General features: G+C 45.4%; 1 protein-coding gene across 2 annotated transcripts in view; it reads left to right on the forward strand.

The window, feature by feature from the left end:
• Positions 1 to 20,505, forward strand: part of nsmaf (neutral sphingomyelinase (N-SMase) activation associated factor) — a 127,290-nt gene that overhangs the window by 89,513 nt on the left and 17,272 nt on the right. For both annotated transcript variants that reach the window (XM_070891963.1, XM_070891955.1), the window contains 2 exons: positions 12,376 to 12,459; positions 20,099 to 20,249. In XM_070891963.1, coding sequence (XP_070748064.1) covers positions 12,376 to 12,459; positions 20,099 to 20,249 — 235 coding nt within the window. The remainder of the gene's footprint in view (positions 1 to 12,375; positions 12,460 to 20,098; positions 20,250 to 20,505) is intronic.

The raw sequence follows: 20,505 nt of genomic DNA on the forward strand, positions 1-20,505 counted from the left end.
TAGGAGTTCCGAGTAGAGAGCTTCCTGTGGGAGTTTTGTGTCAGGCATGCAAACAATATGGCCTGCCCAATGGAGCTGGTCGAGTGTGGTCAGTGCTTCGATGCTGGGGATGTTGGCCTGATCGAGGACGCTAACGTTAGTGCGTTTGTCCTCCCAGGGGATTTGCAGGATCTTGCGGAGACAACGTTGGTGGTCTGAGGTGGATGTCTACTGTATATGGTCCACGTCTCTGAGTCATACAGGAGGGCTGGTATCACTACAGCCCTGTAGACCATGAGCTTTGTGGCAGATTTGAAGGCCTGATCTTCGAACACACTCTTCCTCAGCCGGCCGAAGGCTGTGCTGGCGCACTGGAGGCGGTGTTGAACCTCATCGTCGATGTCTGCCCTTGCTGATAATAGGCTCCCGAGGTATGGAAAGTGGTCCACGTTGTCCAGGGCCGCGCCGTGGATCTTGATGACTGGGGGACAGTGCTGTGTGGCGGGGTCAGGTTGGTGGAGAACCTTTGTCTTACGGATGTTTAGTGTAAGGCCCATGCTTTCGTACGCCTCAGTGAAGATGTTGACTATGACTTGGAGTTCAGTCTCTGAATGTGCGCAGACGCAAGTGTCGACCACGTACTGTAGTTCGATGACATTTGGGACGGTCTTGGATCTGGCCTGGAGACGATGAAGGTTGAACAGATTCCCACTGGTTCTGTGGTTTAGTTCCACTCCTGCGAGGAGCTTGTTGAGTTTGAGGTGGAGCATTGCAGCGAGGAAGATCCAGAAGAGGGTTGGCGCGCTGACACAGCCCTGCTTGACCCTGGTCCGGATATGGATTGGGTCTGAGATGGATCTGTTGGTCAGGATCACAGCTTGTATGTTGTTGTGGAACAGGTGGAGGATGGTGACAAACTTTTGGGGGCAGCCAAAATGGAGCAGGACGCTCCATAGTCCTTCGCGGTTGGCAGTGTCAAAGGCCATGTACAAGGGTTGGTGCTGTTCCTTGCATTTTTCTTGCAGCTGTCATGCCCTAAAAATCATGTCTGTTGTACCCCGTAGAGGATGAAATCCGCACTGAGTCCAGGAGGTGCTCCTTAGCCACAGGGAGAAGATGGTTGAGGAGGATTCTAGTGACTACTTTCCCAGTGGCTGATAGCAGGGAGATTCCTCTGTAGTTGCCGCAGTCGGACTTGTCCCCTTTTTAAAGATGGTCAAGATTACTGCATCTCTGAGATCTCCCGGCATGCTCTCCTCCTTCCAGAGGAGAAAGATGAAGTCATACATTCGTGCCATTAGTGCCTTTCCGCCATACTTTAGTGCCTCAGCGGGGATTCCATCCGCTCCCATTGCTTTGTTGTTCTTGAGCTGGCGGATGGCCTTTTCTACCTCGTGCAGGGCTGGGGCTTTGCTGCCAACTGGCAGACTCCTGCCGTTTATCTGGTGGGAATCTGCCACAACGGCTGCACACTTTGCTCGTCCGTTTGGTCTCAAACTTGCTTTGTAGTTTCCTGTGATTTTGTTTGGGCGGAGCCTCTGCCAGCCCAAACAAAACCGCTAACTCAAAAGGGTGGTGACTTTATAGCTGGGAGCTCTTCTATAGGAGCTTTATAGAGTATCAGTGTAAATTTTGAGGCTGGTAAATGGATTAAGCAGAGGTGTACTGGCCTAGGAATGTAGTGCAGGAGTCCCCTGCAGTCATTTCCCTCCAAAACAGATATACCACTTTGGATACTGTTGGGGGAGATGGCGCATCAGGGGAAGGCAGCAGCAGCCAAGTTAATGGCACCGTGGGTGGCTCTGCTGCACAAGAGGGCAGGAAAAAGAGTGGAAGAGCTATAGTGGTACGGGATTCTATTGTAAGGGGAATAGATAGGTGTTTCTGCGGCCGCAATCGAGACTCCAGGATGGTATGTTGCCTCCCTGATGCAAGGGTCAAGGATGTCTCGGAGTGGCTGCAGGGCATTCTGGAGGGGGAGGGTGAACAGCCAGTTGTCGTGGTGCATATAGGTACCAATGATATAGGTAAAAAACGGGATGAGGTCCTACAAGCTGAGTTTAGGGAGCTGGGAGTTAAATTAAAAAGCAGGACCTCAAAGGTAGTAATCTCAGGATTGCTATCAGTGCCACGTGCTAGTCAGATTAGAAATAGCAGGATAGTTAAGATGAATATGTGGCTTGAGGAATGGTGCAAGAGGGAGGGATTCAAATTCCTGGGACATTGGAACCGGTTCTGGGGGTGGTGGGATCAGTACAAAGCGAACGGTGTGCACCTGGGCAGGACCGGAACCAATGTCCGAGGGGGAATGTTTGCTAGTGCTGTTGGGGAGGGTTTAAACTAATTTGGCAGGGGGATGGGAATCTATGCAGGGAGACAAGGGAAGTAAAATGGGGGCAGAAGCAAAAGGTAGAAAAGAGATGAGGAAAAGTGGAGGGCAGAGAAATTGAGAGCAAAAATCAAAAAGGGCCACATTACAACATAATTCTAAAAGGACAAAGAATGTTAAAAAAACAAGTCTGAAGGCTCTGTATCTCAATGCGAGGGGCATTCGTAACAAGGTGGATGAATTAACTGCGCAGATGGCTATTAGCAGATATTATGTAATTGGGATTACGGAGACATGGCTCTCGGGTGACCAAGGCTGGGAACTCAACATCCAGGGGTATTCAATATTCAGGAAGGATAGACAGAGAGGAAAAGGAGGTGGGGTAGCTTTACTGGTTAAAGAGGAGATTAACGCAATAGTAAGGAAGGACATTAGCTTGGATGATGTGGAATCTGTATGGGTAGAACTGTGAAACACCAAAGGGCAGAAAACGCTCGTGGGAGTTGTGTACAGACCACCAAACAGTAGTAGTAAGGTTGGGGATAGCATCAAACAGGAAATTAGGGATGCGTGCAATAAAGGTATCATGGGCGACTTTAATCTACATATAGATTGGGCTAACCAAACTGGTAGCAATACGGTGGAGGAGGATTTCCTGGAGTGTATTAGGGATGGTTTTCTAGACCAATATGTCGAGGAACCAACTAGAGAGCTGGCCATCCTAGACTGGGTGCTGTGTAATGAGAGAGGATTAATTAGCAATCTTGTGCAAGGCCCCTAGGGGAAGAGTGACCATAATATGGTAGAATTCTTTATTAAGATGGAGAGTGACACAGTTAATTCAGAAACTAGAGTCCTGAACTTAAAGGTAACTTCGATGGTATGAGACGTGTATTGGCTAGGATCGACAGGCGAATGATTCTTAAAGGGTTAACAGTGAATAGGCAATGGCAGTCATTTAAAGACCACATGGATGAACTTCAACATTGTACATCCCTGTCTGGCGTAAAAATAAAACTGGGAAGGTGGCTCAACCGTGGCTAACAAGGGAAATTAGGGATTGTGTTAAATCCAAAGAAGAGGCAGATAAATTGGTCAGAAAAAGCAGCAAACCTGAGGACTGGGAGAAATTTAGAATTCAGCAGGAGAGGACAAAGGGTTTAATTAGGAGAGGGAAAATAGAGTATGAGAGTAAGCTTGCAGAGAACATAAAAACTGACTGCAAAAGCTTCTATAGATATGTGAAGAGAAAAAAATTAGTGAAGACAAATGTAGTAGGTCCCATGCAGTCAGAATCAGGTAAATTTATAATAGGGAACAAAGAAATGGCAAACCAATTGAACAAATACTTTGGTTCTGTCTTCACTAAGGAAGACACAAATAACCTTCCAGAAATACTAGGGGACCGAGGGTCTAGCAAGAAGGAGGAACTGAAGGAAATCCTTATTAGTCAGGAAATTGTGTTAGGGAAATTGATGGGATTGAAGGCCGATAAATCCCCAGGGCCTGATAGTCTGCATCCAGAGTACTTAAGGAAGTAGCCCTAGAAATAGTGGATGCATTGGTGGTCGTTTTCCAAGATTCTATAGAATCTGAATCAGTTCCTATGGATTGGAGGGTAGCTAATGTAACACCACTTTTTAAAAAAGGAGGGAGAGAGAAAACAGGGAATTATAGACCGGTTAGCCTGACATCGGTAGCGGTGAAAATGTTGGAATCAATTATTAAAGATGTAATAGCGGCATATTTGGAAAGCAGTGACCGGATCGGTCCAAGTCAGCATGGATTTATGAAAGGGAAATCATGCTTGATAAATCTTCTAGAATTTTTTGAGGATGTAACTAGTAGAGTTGTCACGGGAGAACCAGTGGATGTGGTGTATTTGGATTTTCAAAAGGCTTTTGACAAGGTCCCACACAGGAGATTGGTGTGCATAATTAAAGCACATGGTATTGGGGGTAATGTATTGACGTGGATAGAGAATTGGTTGGCAGACAGGAAGCAAAGAGTAGGAATAAATGGGTCCTTTTCAGCATGGCAGGCAGTGACTAGTGGGGTACCGCAAGGTTCAGTATACATTAATGATTTAGACGATGAATTGAATGTAATATCTCCAAGTTTGCAGATGACACTAAGCTGGGTGGCAGTGTGAGCTGTGAGGAGAATGCTAAGAGGCTGCAGGGTGACTTGGACAGGTTAGGCGAGTGGGCAAATGCATGGCAGATGCAGTATAATGTAGATAAATGTTAGGTTATCCACTTTGGTGGCAAAAACAGGAAGGCAGAATATTATCTGAATCGTGACAGATTAGGAAAAGGGGAGGTGCAACGAGACCTGGGTGTCATTGGACATCAGTCATTAAAAGTTGGCATGCAGGTACAGCAAGCGGTGAAGAAGGCAAATGGCATGTTGGCCTTCATAGCGAGAGGATTTGAGTATAGGAGTAGGGAGGTCTTACTGCAGTTGTACAGGGGCTTGGTGAGGCCACACCTTGAATATTGTGTACAGTTTTGGTCTCCTAATCCGAGGAAGGACATTCTTGCTATTGAGGGAGTGTAGCGAAGGTTCACCAGACTGATTCCTGGGATGGCAGGACTGACATATGAAGAAAGACTGGATCGACTAGGCTTATATTCACTGGAATTTAGAAGAATGAGAGGGGATATCATAGAAACATATAAAATTCTGATGAGATTGGACAGGTTAGATGCAGGAAGAATGTTCCCGATGTTGGGGAAGTCCAGAACCAGGGGTCACAGTTTAAGGATAAGGGGTAAGCCATTTAGGACCAAGATGAGGAGAAACTTCTTCACTCAGAGAATTGTGAACCTGTGGAATTCTCTAGCACAGAAAGTTGTTGAGGCCAGTTCCTTCGATGTATTCAAAAGGGAGTTCGATGTGGCCCTTACAGAAAAGGGATCAAGGGGTATGGAGAGAAAACCGGAATGGGGTACTGAAGTTGCATGATCAGCCATGATCATATTTAATGGTGGTGCAGGCTCGAAGGGCCGAATGGCCTATTCCTGCACCTATTTTCTATGTTTCTATATAAGCACGTTCCAGTATCACACTCAGGACCTCACTTGAGCAATATTTGTTGTTTACCACTTACATGATTTGAACTTAGACACAAGAGGAATGATGGAAGTTTTCTGATACTAAATTCGCGAGCATGGCAAGTATGGAAGTATACAGGAGGACAAAGTCACGGATGACAAACTCTGTGTCTGTGGCACATTGTTCCTCCTTGACCTAAATGTAGTCTTTGATGCAATCAACAACATTACCCTCCTCCAACATCTCACTTCCATTATCTAGCTCGGTGGGACAGCCCTCGCTTGGTTCCACTCTTCGCAAGAACACCTCCTACAATAACATCTCTTCCCACCACCACACCTTTACATCTGGAATTCCCCCAAGGATATATTTTTGAACCTTCTCTTGTTCTTCATCTAAATGCTTCCCATTGGTGACATCTTCCACAGACCTGAGGGCAGCTTCCACATCTTCAACATCCAACTCTACCTCTCCATTGCCTTGATGTTGTCAGGCTGATCTTCAGTCTTGGATGAGCTGCAGTTTTCTCCAGCTAAACCTTGGGAAGACCAAAGCCATTGTCTTCCGCTCTGTACCCTTGCCGTTGATTCCATCTCCCTCTCCTGCCACTGTTTCCAGCTAAATAAAACTGTTTTCAACCTTGGCATCCTATTCAACCCTGAGCTGAGTTTTCAACCACGTCTCCTCTCCATCACAAAAATTGGCCACACTACCTCTGTAACATCATCTGCCTCTGCCTCGACCTCAGATATCTGCTGCTGAAATACTCATCCATGCATTTGTCACCTTTAATATTGACTTTTGCAATCTCTCCTGGCTGGCCTCCAATCTTGCACTCTCTCTAAATTTCAGTTCATCAACACTTTGCTGCCCATATCTTGTCTGGAATTGTCCAGTTCATCTATCACCCCTGTCCTCACTGACTTAAAGTGGTTTCCAGTCCCTCAGCATTTCAATTTTTAAAACTATAATCCCATATTTAAATCCCTTCATGGCCTTGTCCCTTGCTATCTCTGTAATCTGCAGCCCTACAAGCTCCCTCCCCTCAAACTCTCAGTTCCTGTGACTTCGGCTCCTTGTGCATCCCCCTCTCTCCATCCCATCGTTGGCAGCTATGCTTTCAGCTGCTTAGGCCTCACACTCTGGAATTTCCTCCCTAAATCCTTCGCCTCCTCCCCCTTTAAAACCCTGCTTAAAAGCCACCTCTTTGGCCAGGCTTTTTGGTCACCACTCGTCATATCTCCTTCTTTAGCTCGACATAGTTATTTTGATTCAGCCTCCGTGAAGTGCCTTGAGACATTGTTCTACATATAAATTCAAGTAGTTGCTATTTGGATCAGGATTCGGCAAAAGGGCCAAAGCAAGAATAAATATGCCAGCAGTTACTTGTGATGCCTGTGTGTAATGAAAATCATCCTGTAATTGATGCAGTATGGTCCCCTTCTGGAAACACGCATAATCTTAGGAATGTGCTTTATTACTGATTTGTTGAATACTGCTTCATCGGCAATGAAACCTTTGGCTGGATTTTAGGCTTTTCTGTTTTCGAGGCAAAAACAGGCGGGGCGGAAAAGTTACCGGCCAGGAATAGTCCGTGCTTTGGTAAGTAATTTTTGCCATCTGGACCCTGCATCAGGGGGCGCAGCGCAAAGGGAGGCGTACACTTTTCGAGGCGCAAAAATGGGAAGCTCGCGAACTTAAATGCCGAGCCGTATGCGCTCCAAGAGAGGCCTGGCGGGTGGGGGGGTCAATCTTTTTTTTTAAAAAACACAACATTCCCAAAATATTGCCCATGCCATCACAATACAAATTGTTTACAAAAATTAAAAGAAAAAACACTTGCACTTGCCTTTACAGCACATTACCTTCCTCGCTGCCGCCGGCATCGCTGGACACCTCTGGTTTCCCAGGCGGTAATTGCGAGGCGAGATTCCAGGCATACGGGTCGGGTTCGAGTCAACATTCGGGCGTTGTCGCAATGAGAGGCAAGCAGCACCAGCGCAAAACTGGACCCAAGGATCGCAACCGGACTTGAGACCTCACTGCCGCATTTCACGGCGTTAAATTAAAAAGTAGGACCTCAAAGGTAGTAATCTCAGGATTGCTACCAGTGACACGTGCCAGTCAGAGCAGGAATGGCAAGATAGCTAAGATGAATACGTGGCTTGAGGAATGGTGCAGGAGGGAGGGATTCAAATTTCTGGGACATTGGAACCGGTTGTGGGGGAGGTGGGACCAGTACAAACCAGACGGTCTGCACCTGGGCAGGACCGGAACCAATATCCTAGGGGGGGGAGTCTTTGCTAGTGCTGTTGGGGAGGGGTTATACTAATATGGCAGGGGGATGGGAACCTATGCAGGGAGACAGAGGGAAGTAAAATGAGGGCAGAAACAAAAGATAGAAAGAAGAAAAGTAAAAGGGAGGGCAGAGAAACCCAAGGCAAAAATCAAAAAGGACCACATTACAGCAAAATTATAAAGGGACAAATTGTGTTAAAAGGACAAGCCTGAAGGCTCTGTGCCTCAATGCAAGGAGTATTCGTAATAAGATGGACAAATTAACTACGCAGGCAGCTATTAACGAATATGATATAATTGGGATTACGGAGACATGGCTCCAGGGTGACCAAGGCTGGGAACTCAACATTCAGGAAGGATAGACAGAAAGGAAAAGGAGGTGGGGTAGCGTTGCTGGTTAAAGAGGAAATTAACGCAATAGTAAGGAAGGTCATTAGCTTGGATGATGTGGAATCTATATGGGTAGAGCTGCGGAATACCAAAGGGCAGAAAACGCTCGTGAGAGTGGTGTACAGACCACCAAACAGTAGTAATTAGGTTGGGGACAGCATCAAGCAAGAAATTAGGGATGCGTGCAATAAAAGAACAGCAGTTATCATGAGTGACTTTAATCTACATATAGATTGGGCTAACCAAACTGGTAGTAATACGGTGGAGGAGGATTTCCTGGAGTGTATTAGGGATGGTTTTCTGGACCAATAGTTTGAGGAACCAACTAGAGGGCTGGCCATCCTAGACTGGATGATGTGTAATGAGAGAGGACTAATTAGCAATCTTGTGCGGGGCCCCTTGGGGAAGGGTGACCATAATATGGTAGAATTCTTCATTAAGCTGGAGAATGAAACAGTTAATTCGGAAACTAGGATCCTGAACTTAAGGAAAGATAACTTCGATGGTATGAGACGTGAATTAGCTAGAATAGACTGGCGAATGATACTTAAAGGGTTGACGGTGGATAGGCAATGGCAGACATTTAAAGATCACATGGATGAACTTCAACAATTGTACATCCCTGTCTGGAGTAAAAATAAAACTGGGAAGGTGGCTCAACCGTGGCTAACAAGGGAAATTAGGGATAGCGTTAAATCCAAAGAAGAGGCATATAAATTGGCCAGAAAAAGCAGAGGACTGGAGAAATTTAGAATTCAGCAGAGGAGGGCAAAGGTTTCAATTAGGAGGGGGAAAATAGAGTATGAGAGGAAGCTTGCTGGGAACATAAAAACTGATTGCAAAAGCTTCTATAGATATGTGAAGAGAAAAAGATTAGTGAAGACAAACGTAGGTTCCTTGCAGTCAAAATCAGGTGAATTTATAATGGGGAATAAAGAAATGGCAGAGCAATTGAACAAATACTTTGGTTCTGTCTTCACTAAGGAAGACACAAATAACCTTCTGGAAATACTAGGGGATTGAGGGTCAAGCGAGAAGGAGGAACTGAAGGAAATTCTTATTAGTCAGGAAATTGTGTTAGGGAAATTGATGTGATTGAAGGCCGATAAATCCCCGGGGCCTGATAGTCTGCATCCCAGAGTACTTAAGGAAGTGGCCCTAGAAATAGTGGATGCATTGGTGATCATTTTCCAATGGTCTATTGACTCTGGATCAGTTCCTATGGATTGAAGGGTAGCTAATGTAACACCACTTTTTAAAAAAGAAGGGAGAGAGAAAACAGCGAATTATAGACCGGTTAGCTTGACATCAGTAGTAGGAAAAATGTTGGAATCAGTTATTTAAGATGAAATAGCAGCGCAATTGGAAAGCAGTGACAGGATCGGTCCAAGTCAGCATGGATTTATGAAAGGGAAATCATGTTTGACAAATCTTCTGGAATTTTTTGAGGATGTAACTAGTAGAGTGGACAAGGGAGAACCAGTGGATGTGGTGTATTTGGGCTTTCAAAAGGCTGTTGACAAGGTCCCACACAAGGGATTGGTGTGCAAAATTAAAGCACATGGTATTGGGGGGTAATGTATTGACGTGGATAGAGAACTGGTTGGCAGACAGGAAACAGAGAGTCGAGACAAACGGCTTTTCAGAATGGCAGGCAGTGATTAGTGCGGTGCCGCAGGGCTCAGTGCTGGGACCCCAGCTATTTACAATATACATCAATGATTTATATGAAGGAATTGAGTGTAATATCTCCAAGTTTGCAGATGACACTAAGTTGGGTGGCGGTGTGAGCTGTGAGGAGGATGCTAAGGGGCTGCAGGGTGACTTGGACAGGTTAGGTAAGTGGGCAAATGCATGGCAGATGCAGTATATTGTGGATAAATGTGAGCTTATCCACTTCGGTGGCAAAAACATGAAGGCAGAATATTATCTGAATCGCGGCAGACTCGGAAAAGGGGAGGTGCAACGAGACCCGGGTGTCATGATACATCAGTCATTGAAAGTTGGCATGCAGATACAGCAGGTGGTGAAGAAGGCAAATGGCATGTTGGCCTTCATAGCTAGGGGATTTGAGTATAGGAGCAGGGAGGTCTGAATGCACTTGTACAGGCCTTGGTGAGGCCTCACCTGGGATATTGTGTTCAATTTTGGTCTCCTAATCTGAGGGAAGGACATTCTTGCTATTGAGGGAGTGCAGCGAAGATTCACCAGACTGATTCCCAGGATGGCAGGACTGACCTATGAGGAGAGACTGGATCGACTGGGCTTGTATTGACTGGAGTTTAGAAGAATGAGAGGGGATCTCATTGAAACATATAAAATTCTGACGGGATTGGACAGGTTAGATACAGGAAGAATGTTCCCGATGTTGGGGAAGTCCAGAACCAGGGGTCACAGTCGAAGGATAAGGGGTAAGCCATTTCGGACCAAGATGAGAAACTTCTTCACTCAGAGAGTTGTTAACCTGTGGAATTCTCTACCGCAGAGAGTTGTTGATGCCAGTTCGTTAGATATGGCCCTGACGGCTAAAGGGATCAAGGGTATGGAGAGAAAGCAGGAAAGGGGTATTGAATGATCTTATTGAATGGTAGTGCAGGCTCGACGGGCCGAATGGCCTCCTACTGCACCTAATTTCCATGTTTCCTGGAAAATGGCCAACTTTGTTGGCCTACCCCACCTCACTGTAATTTCTCAATCTGCTAAAATGCCATCTCTCTGTTTAAAATCCGAATCCTCCGTCAAAGGAAGAAGCTGCACAACCTCTTGTCAGATAAAGTGACGGAGTTGTCAAGGTTCACTGCAATCCCCTTTGCTCAATGAATGGTCTCGGGCCATTGATCTCAGGCTCAAGGTCAGTAACACGCACTCACCCTCAATCACAAGGTCAGTGACTGGCGGAACCCGGAACCCAAAGTGCAAAGGACCGGAAAATCCAGCCCAATATCTGGTATTACAGGTTGAACCTCTCAAATCCGGCACTCTTTGGTCCGGCAACATCCCTGGTCTGGCATCATTCCCGGCGGACGGGTGTAGGGCGCATGCGCAGAACGTGGCCATTCTCAGCAGTACCCGGTATGGTCAGCTGGCACACTGCAAGAACGTTATATGCCAAATACTAACAAGAAAATTTTTTTTTATTAAAACAATAGAACTGAGACCCAGGAGGGTTACAGTATGGATTGAGTCAATGCTGTGCATGTGCACAATTCAATGGAGCAGAATCTCTTCGCCAACAGCATAAGCCATACTGACCCTTTGATCCAGCATTGACCCCACTCTACTTTGCGGCGTCAGAGAGGAGGGCACCTTATTTGTATGGTGCAAATGGGTACAAACACCTGGCACATCTCTAATGCCACCTACCTCATGTTCATGGAAACTCCCACAATTGTTTACCTTGGGGGAGGTTGTCCAGCCAAAATGACTATTGTCCTCCTGAGCAAAGGGGGCCAATCAAGCTTTGGATGTTAGGTTGTTCCTAAAACAAATGGCCAATTTTCTTGTGCATCCTGTTGCTGTTTTGAACGTGGGGTCCGTGCCACTGAAATAAATCGTTCCTCCTCTCTCCGGTGCTCTCTACCGCTCCCCCCCCCCCCCCCCCCCCCCCCCCCCAACAGTCGCTGGCCCTGAAATGCTGCGCAGTAGGCTTCTGCACAACGACGTCAGCAGTGGCAAACCAGCATTGTGAGAGAGGGAGGCCTGAGATTTCAGCGTGGTATTTTCCCACACTTCCTGGCCCTGTCGAGAGCTGCTGCTTTGTGTCGGTGGTGTCCTGGTGTCGGTCAGGGGCACAAGCACCACTACGACCTGGTTAATCGAGGGTCGGCATGACCTCCCGTAGTCCGGCAAATTCTCCTGCTCTGGCACAGGCCAGGTCCCGAGGGTGCCGGATTAGAGAGATTCAACCTGTACTTCATTTGAAAACTGGTCAAGGCAAGCTACTTTTATACAATGAAAATGGCTCTGTGGCTGATGTGATGCATTTCTCAGCATTTTCACTTCATTAACTGAATACTGATTGGCTACTGTTGGTTTAATGTACTTATGCAACATATGACATCAGGCAAGAAGTCATCTGTGACCTTGTCATAAGTGTGTTATATTTTCAGGCCCATTAAATGCTTAAGTCTGATCTCATAATAGAAGCCATGAGATATACTTTTGCTTTTTAAAAAAAAAAAGTCTATCTCTTTCTGGTATTGAAAGTTGTTTTTCTTTAATTTAGTAAAAATATATAACAATTTAGAAACTTGGCTTCAAATGATGAATAATCATGTTTCAATCGCTGAATAAAATGAAGTTTTCCCTTTGGTTGACTGTAGGTCTGGAGATGTGCCTCTGATGATCTCTCTAGCTCGAGAAAGAATAGCTGTGAACTAATAGCTGAGTTGGAACATGATGCAGGTGTAAGTACATAGCCTTTCAAATATCTTGTTATCCATGCATTGTCATATTACAACTCAAAGGTCAAAAAATGTGTTTCTTTTTGATGTGACCAAATCTTGATGAAAAGGAAGGGAACTTTTTCAATGAAAGAAACCTGAGCAAAATATCTCATTTATGCCAGCTTCATCTGAAGAGAAACTTGCGGTGCAGGACAACAGCTTAAGGCAAAGAGCAATCCGTACTGAAAAAAAGACTTCTATTGATATTGCGTCTTCCCACATTACAGAAACATACCAAGGCACCTCGTGTACATTGAATTATTTTAAGCTCTTATGTAGGCTAAAGTAGGAGCCATATTTAGCACAGCTAGGTCACAAATAACAATGAGGTGAATGTCAGCTTCATCGGTTTTTGGTGGTGATTGAGGAAAGTATATTGTCCGGGACACTGGGAGAACTGTGCTTCAAAATGTGCCATTCATCTTTAATGTCCACTCAAACTACAGGGACAGGCAGATGAGACTTGATTGTCTCTTCTGAAGAATAGCACCACTATCAATACAATAGTTCTTTATTACTGTACAAAAGTATCAGCCCAAGTTATATACTCAAGTCCTGGAATAGAGCTTGAACCCACAACTTACTGACTCAGCGAGGGAACTATTGACTGAATCAAGTTGACATAAAATTAATTGGGCAAATTTATTAGATTGTTTTGCAGGTAGTGCCAGTTTTGTAATGTGTTTCCTATTGCATAGTAATGGCTAAATATTTCAGCTTCTCAAACTGGTATTACACAGTTTTTAGAAAATGATCTATGATTGATAAATAATAGTTCTCTCATATTCTCCCTTTTTGAAAAAAATTCTCTCTCTCAATCTTCTCTCCCCACATGCAGTATTTCCCTCTTTCTTGCTCTTTTGTGCTTCACTTGCTTTTTTCCTGCTGCCTACCAGACATCATTAATGCCAGATGAAGGGCCAAGGCCAATAGTGTCTTCAAATTTGAAAAGAACAGAAGTCAAGAAATAGTGATTACACAACACCAAATTTGCCTTTTAAAACCATCTACATTGTAAGAGGGAGGAAACACTGAGGGAGGTAGAGTTTCATAGTTAAGGTCCTGAGAAGGAATGTGTTTAAGGTCATGTGACGAGTCTTGGGCCTAGAAATAGGGTTACTCCCGAAAATGGATGGTGCCACCGCGACCCAAGATTAACGGCCACCTATAAAAAGAGCGCAGGCAGTACTGTATTTTGGTGCTGCTTGCTGGTTTAAATGAGCGCAGCGCAGAACCTCCCAATGCACTCTTTCCGGCGGTAAAATCAGTAGGAGGCTGAAGGTCAGGTCTAAAGTATCTGTGGGGCGTTATCAGGAAATCGTGATTGATGAAAGTGAAGTGCATGTTTCCGGTTATGTTTCTCGGTTGACGGAGAGAGTATGCAGGGCAAATCAAAGTGTAAAAATATTATAATCTATCATTTTAAAGAATGCAACCAATATTTCTGATTTTACTTCCTAGAATACAAATAAAGCAGTCTATTCTTTTAATCCACATACATAGGGAATAAGCTTGGTTATTAGAGGCCTTTCACTAAGGGCTAGACTTTCGGCATATATTTGCCCATTTAACGCCAATATAACTGCCAAAATTCTCTTTATTGCCCATATTTGATTATAAAAGGAAAGTACTGCCCATTTATCGCTGGCGGAACATTCGGTATTCAATTACCACTGGGAATGAGCTAAACCGCCCGCCCTGTTTGTTGAGGGCAATTTAAGAATTTTGAAGACAGATTAGGGCATTTATAGTAACGGGGCCTGTAATTTCTCAGCCAGTATTGATGACTACTCACATGCTGCAGATTAGAGATGGAAAAAGGTTCATTGAAGAGCATTATGTGCCCAATCAAAGAGGTGGCAGACTGCTGAGGAGGAGGAGACATTACAACCAACGCATTTACAGAGAGCAGCGTTCATACCTGAACCTGTCCGACAGAACGTGCATTCGAAGGCTGTGCTTCCGAAAAGAGGTCATCAGTGAGATATGCCAGCTTAGGATGGACTTTATAAACTTCCCTATGATGAAGGAGGAACAGAGTGAGAGGGCTTTGGGGTTCTCGAGAATAGTAAACTTCCCCAAGGTCCAGGGTGCAATAGACTGTGTACGCACATTGCCCTGCGAGCATCTTTAGAGGATGCAGAGGTTTACCGTAACTGAAAGGGATTCCACTCCCTGAATGTGCAGCTCATTGTCGACCACAAGCAAATAATCATGGCAGTAAATGCAACTTTCCCAGGTAGCATTCATGATGCACACATTTTGCGTGAGAGCACTGTCTCTGACCTGTAAGAGTCAGCCACAAGGTCACGGTTAGATGCTGGGCGATTAAGGATATAGCCTTGCCAGCTGGCTCATGACCCCCCTGTGAAAGACTCGGATAGATGCCGAGAAGCGCTACAACGACAGCCATATAGCCACAAGCAACATCATCGAAAAGACAGTTGGAGTGCTGAAGCAGCGCTTCAGATGCCTAGACCACTCTGGAGGCAACCTACAAAACCACCCTGAGCAGGTCGTTGAGTTCATTGCGGTACATGTTGCATAATTAAGCTATCAGGAAGGGACAAGAGTTGCCAGATGGGACTGCCGTCTATTTCAGGAGAGAGAGGAGGAGGAGGACCTCAGGGAGGATAATCAGTCTGGCGATGAACCCATGCCCCACCCACACCACAGGAGAAACCCCGGATAGTTACACAACTGCAAGACTGTTGCATCAGCAGCTCATAAATCAACGCTTTGCTTGAAGTTACGTTGGTGACAGTTAGTTATGTTTCGTTATGTTTCATCCTTGCCTGGCCATTGTTTGCAACCCTTGTACTGATGGTCAACCTTCTGTTTATAAAAGACACTGCACAACAATTGTAAGTTAAATAAAAATCTTTAATTTAACAATTTAAGTAAACTTAAAAAAAAAATGTAACCTCTAAACGTGAAAAAACAAACTTGTACATTAAAGACAGAATAGAATAGAATAAAAACACCCATCTCCCACCCCACCCAGACAATCAACACATTTTTAATAATAATAACTCCCACAACAATAATTTTTCAGTAACAATTAAATTATAACAGCACACAAACACCGCCCCCCCCCCCAAACAGTCAACACATTTTTGATAACAATAACAAGTACAGGTGCAGCGTCCAAAATCCAGAGTTCCGGAATGTTCTTGACTCTGGGACCATTCGTGGCAGAGTCGTCCGGAATCCGTAAAATGTTCCGGAATCCAGACCGGATGACCCTGCCGATCTCAGGGCCTCGCTCCTGCCCGACCTCGGGACCTCGCCTCGCCTCACCGTCGCTTGCCTTGCCACCCTTACCTCAGGCAACCTCGCTGGCCTGCTCGAACACCACCTTGGCGGGGCCCCGCCCGGCGATGACATCCTTGGTGGGGCCGGCCCGCCCGACAACCTCCGAGACAGGACCCGCCCGAGCACCACCTCTGTGGGGCCGGTCCGCCCGATGCAAACACCTCCTCGACGGGCCCCCGCGGCCAGCCCGACAGCATCCTTGGCGGACCCCGCCTGACAACCTCCTCGGCAGGCCCCAGATGGCCCAAACAGTTCCTCGGCAGGTTACCCCCCACCCCCGACTTCTGATGTTCTGAAATTCGGAAATACCTAAACCTGGGCTCGGGTGTTTCCGGATTCGTGATGTCAGAAAGACATTCCAAAGTCCAGAAAGACATTCCAAAGTCCGGAAAAACGCGAAATCCGGAATGGCCTCAGTCCCGAGGGTTCCGGATTCGGGGCGCTCTTACCTGTATTACGAAACCACCCATTCCCCGCCCCCCACCCCAACCATGCAAAATATCTACCTGCGGCCACACTTCCCTCTGCTTCTACCTCCCCTGGTCTTAACACCCCCTTTAACACTTACGATGCCCCTTCTGCCCGCATTAACACCAAGCTGTCTTGCAGCAGGGCACCTCGAGCACTGCTGCTGTCGGGGAGTGGGGGTGGGGCAGGGGGGGGGGTTGTGGTGACAGTGGCACCTGGTTAAGAGGTATCCGAAGAACCATCTTCAGAGTCAGGAGCAACTGCTTCCTCCTGACTCTCATCTGTCAGCATAGGTGGTACGGCACCTTGGGGTGCAGTGCTGTATCCCGAAATCATCTGCCGCATGGCATAGATGAATCAGCCGTTCTTTGCATTGCCGCAACTGCCTGCGCCATGTCCTCCGATTTACGTGCTGAGAGTGCGGCAGTGTTGCCGGTCAACCCACCTATTGCCTGGAGGTGCTCTCGACCGATGTCGACACTCGCCCTCGACAGTAACACCATGTCCAGGTTGACATCCGCCTGTCTTTGCGCATGCCTATCTCACTGAACCAACCTTCGTGGTGTCGGCGTAGGCACTGGACTACTCTGTGTGCCCTTCTGCAAGCTGCTTTGCCCCGCTACTTCATTGGTTGATGAAGACATGGCCGCACGTACATTTGAACCTTGAGTGCCCGACTCAACCTGCGTTTAGCAGCATGGTTGAGTGCCATCCATATGCTCATCTTCCTCCGTGGTCTCGTCTGCAGTTGTTAGGAGGACCTGGACTAAAAGGGGCGACGCTCCAGGGAGTCCAAGTTCCTGCGATGTGCCTGGCCAACTAGAAAACATAACTGAGGTTAAAAGGGAAGGGAAGGGAAGACCAGGGTGACATGAGAATGCTTATGCTGCGCAGGCATATGTAGGAGGAGCAACACTACTGAAATAAATATCACTGACTGACAGACGTTACATCTAACTAACATGAGAGTACAGAAACTGCATGGCATTTACAATAAAATTTCATGATCCCAGCATTAATTACATAACATTACATTATTCATATATTATAGTCAAATTGCATTAAATTACCACTGGGTTAAACATTACTCACGTGGTGCCACAACCGGATCTGCACCATCACGGTAGGCCGAACGATTATGGACTCCTACAAGGGCTGCGGCCCGCTTCTCCAGGTCAGTGTGAAGGAACAAATCTGCTGGTCCTCTTCCTGTGCAACTGCGCTCTGCGCAGATATCTTCCACTGCAAAGGTGACAAGAACATGGCATAATTTAATTGCCTAGGTACTATTACGGAACACACAGATATTATAATCCACAATTAGTCATTTCTACTGCTTTCATCGTTAATGTTATATGCTAATACAGTTTGGATGCAATTGGTGCATGGTTAGAACATCTATGTTCAGAGAAGAAATTTAATAAGATCGTGGTTAGAAAGTAATGCGTGACACCAAGATTACCCAGCTTAATTATAATCCAGCAGAGTTACATTTTAATTAATGAGTCAGTGCATCATTACATTTATTAAATTTAATAATTTAGTACTTTAATTTAGACCCAACCAGGTCGTTCCTGCGCTTGCGGCACTGGCTTGGCTCTCTGTAGTCGTGTGCCGCAGAGGGGACAACTTCGGCGATCTCCGCCCAGATTCTTTGGTACATGGGGTGGGGGGGTGGGAGGAGGCGGGGGGCGGTTTCTCATGTCCACCCCGGGTTAATTGGCCCTACTGCGTCTTCACCTCGTGGATCAAGGCTGTGTTGGCCTCATCGGAGAACCTATTTGCCCTTCTCCCTCCAACCTCTGACAAATCACCCTCCTCAACCATCTCACCCTCCTCAGCCATCTCACCCTCCTCAGCCATCTCACCCACATCAGCCATCTCACCCACATCACTAACCGCTGATTCCTCAAATTCCATCTCAAAATAGTTAAGGTATAGCTTTCCTCGAATGAAACAAACTTCTCTAGCTGGCTGCAACGACAAAGTTCTCTCTCTCTCTCTCTCTCCCCCCTTTGTCTTATGCGCATGCGCAGATGACCCCTGACCTCCCAAATCGTGGGAAAAGCTAAGTGACTGAAAAAAAAAATCCCGCATGCGCAGAACGTTGCTTTGGACGCCGGCCTTACATGACTGAATACATCGCTACCGCTATTGCCCAAATTAAAAGGGCAAAATTAGCGTTTTTTAAAATGGGTGATATTCCGGCAGTTCTGAAAGGTGAGACAACCACTACTGCTGGAAATAAGGGCGATAGCGATATAAATGGAATGTCTAGCCCCAAGTCTTTTTAGGAGTATATATCTCTAGAAAGTACCTGGATAAGCATTTTAAAAGGGAATTGGGAAATTTGTTTGCAATACTGGATGTCAGAGCCAGCATAGGTTATCCATGATTCCTCCCTGAATACACCAAGGGATGTGAAAAGTTTACTGGTACCCTGAACATTTGAATGTCGATACGAGTAAATGCAAATTCCTTCAGAAACAGGAAAAAGTCCTTAGATTTCCTTTAATTGAAAATGTAATGAACACACACCTGTTACTTCAGAGGAACAGGATGCATATTCAATATGGACGTTTGGAACAATGACAGTAAATGTTTACAGCGCCCAAGTATCATTTCATTTCCAGTTTACTAACATAACTTCCAACGCTTATTAGTAAGATTTGTAAATCTAGTGTACAACTGACCGACAGCAATGGATTAGGCCTTTAGATGCAGTACAAGTCCGCCAGACAATTTGTAACCATATGCTGTTCTATACACATTACGTGCCAGAGCTCGCTGACCTGCTCCAGTTGTGTGCTGGCATGTAACAAGTATAGAACAGGCATTCAATCTGCTGATGTGTTTCTGCAGAGCTTTTGAAGACTTTCTCCTGGCTGTACAGGCCGTCAACGGCTGAATGCACCGGCGTGCTTTGGAGATGGTGGTAAAGGGGTCTAAAGTTGCTCAGCATGCGTCAATTTGGCGTTAGACACCAATTGACGTCACACTCTTGATCATTAAAATATTTGAGGCAAGCAACGGCAGCGCTGCCGACCTGCCCAATATGGCGGCTGCCGTGTTCCGCGCCAGAAGTGGGTGGGAACAAGACTTTTCTTCAAAACCGGTCTTAATGGCTGGCGCTAAAGGTTTCAATTTCTGGGCCTTGATTTTAACAATGAGAAGGAAGTGTGTGTAAGATGCAGTATTTGAAAGGTGCAAGAGAAGACATTTGAGAGATAGAATGAAACAAGAGGCTGGCAACACGGAGAAGGGATAGAAGGCTAGAGGTGAGAAAAGGGTTGCCTATCACATTGTAAACTTTTCTTGCATCCTGTCCTGGAAAATGAAAAAATGCTGAATAATCTAGTAACCTTAAGAAGATCATGCTGATAATGTTTTGCTGCTTATTATTGATTCTCAGCATCCATATTGCTCTAATGAGTAGCAGGAGGAAGGTGACCGGAACTAAGGCTCGGCATCAGAGAGCAAGACTATAGTGTCCTAATTAGGAAGTCTGTCACTGCATCATGAATTATAAAATTCTTTAGAATTAGATACAAAGCTCTCTTCTCCAGGCAGATAATACACTTGCTTATTTTAAAGCAAAGACTGTAAATGAATCTGTATAATCAGAAGTGCGCTACAAATATTCAAAACCCATTGTTTCACTTTGTGGTGACGGGCAGACTCCAGAATTGGATAAATATATTTGAATTCACTGTCAGGTCTTGCCTGCTGGAGATTTTTTTTTGTGTATTTTGCATGAAGGGAAATTTAGAATCGTGCTGTTTAGGATGAAAGTAATTTAGTTATTTTTATTTGACAGGTAAATACAATCAGTCTGAATCCTATAGGCACAATGCTTGTTTCGGGCAACAAGGACGGGACTGTTAGTATTTGGGACCTCACCACCTTAACTGTTTTGCATCAAGTTCATTGTCATTTAGGCACCATCAATGATGTCGCATTCAGCCCTGGTATGTTTCAAGCTCAAAAGTATTTTGTTTATCAAATGCAAACCTCATTACATAGTCTTACATTGTGGAATGTTTTTCAGGTGCATGAATTTGATGGCTTGCTTTAATTATGAGTGTTGTATAAACAAATCCTTACTTTACCATTAAGGTAAAGCCTTTCTAAGCCAAATGTCTTTAAGTTATGATTACTGTAGTTTACATTGTCATTTCACAGAACATTTATTTAAGAACATGAGAATGTAAGAAATGGGAACAG

The sequence above is a fragment of the Pristiophorus japonicus genome, chromosome 1, assembly GCF_044704955.1.
Source record: "Pristiophorus japonicus isolate sPriJap1 chromosome 1, sPriJap1.hap1, whole genome shotgun sequence".
Classification (NCBI taxonomy): Eukaryota; Metazoa; Chordata; class Chondrichthyes; family Pristiophoridae; genus Pristiophorus; species Pristiophorus japonicus.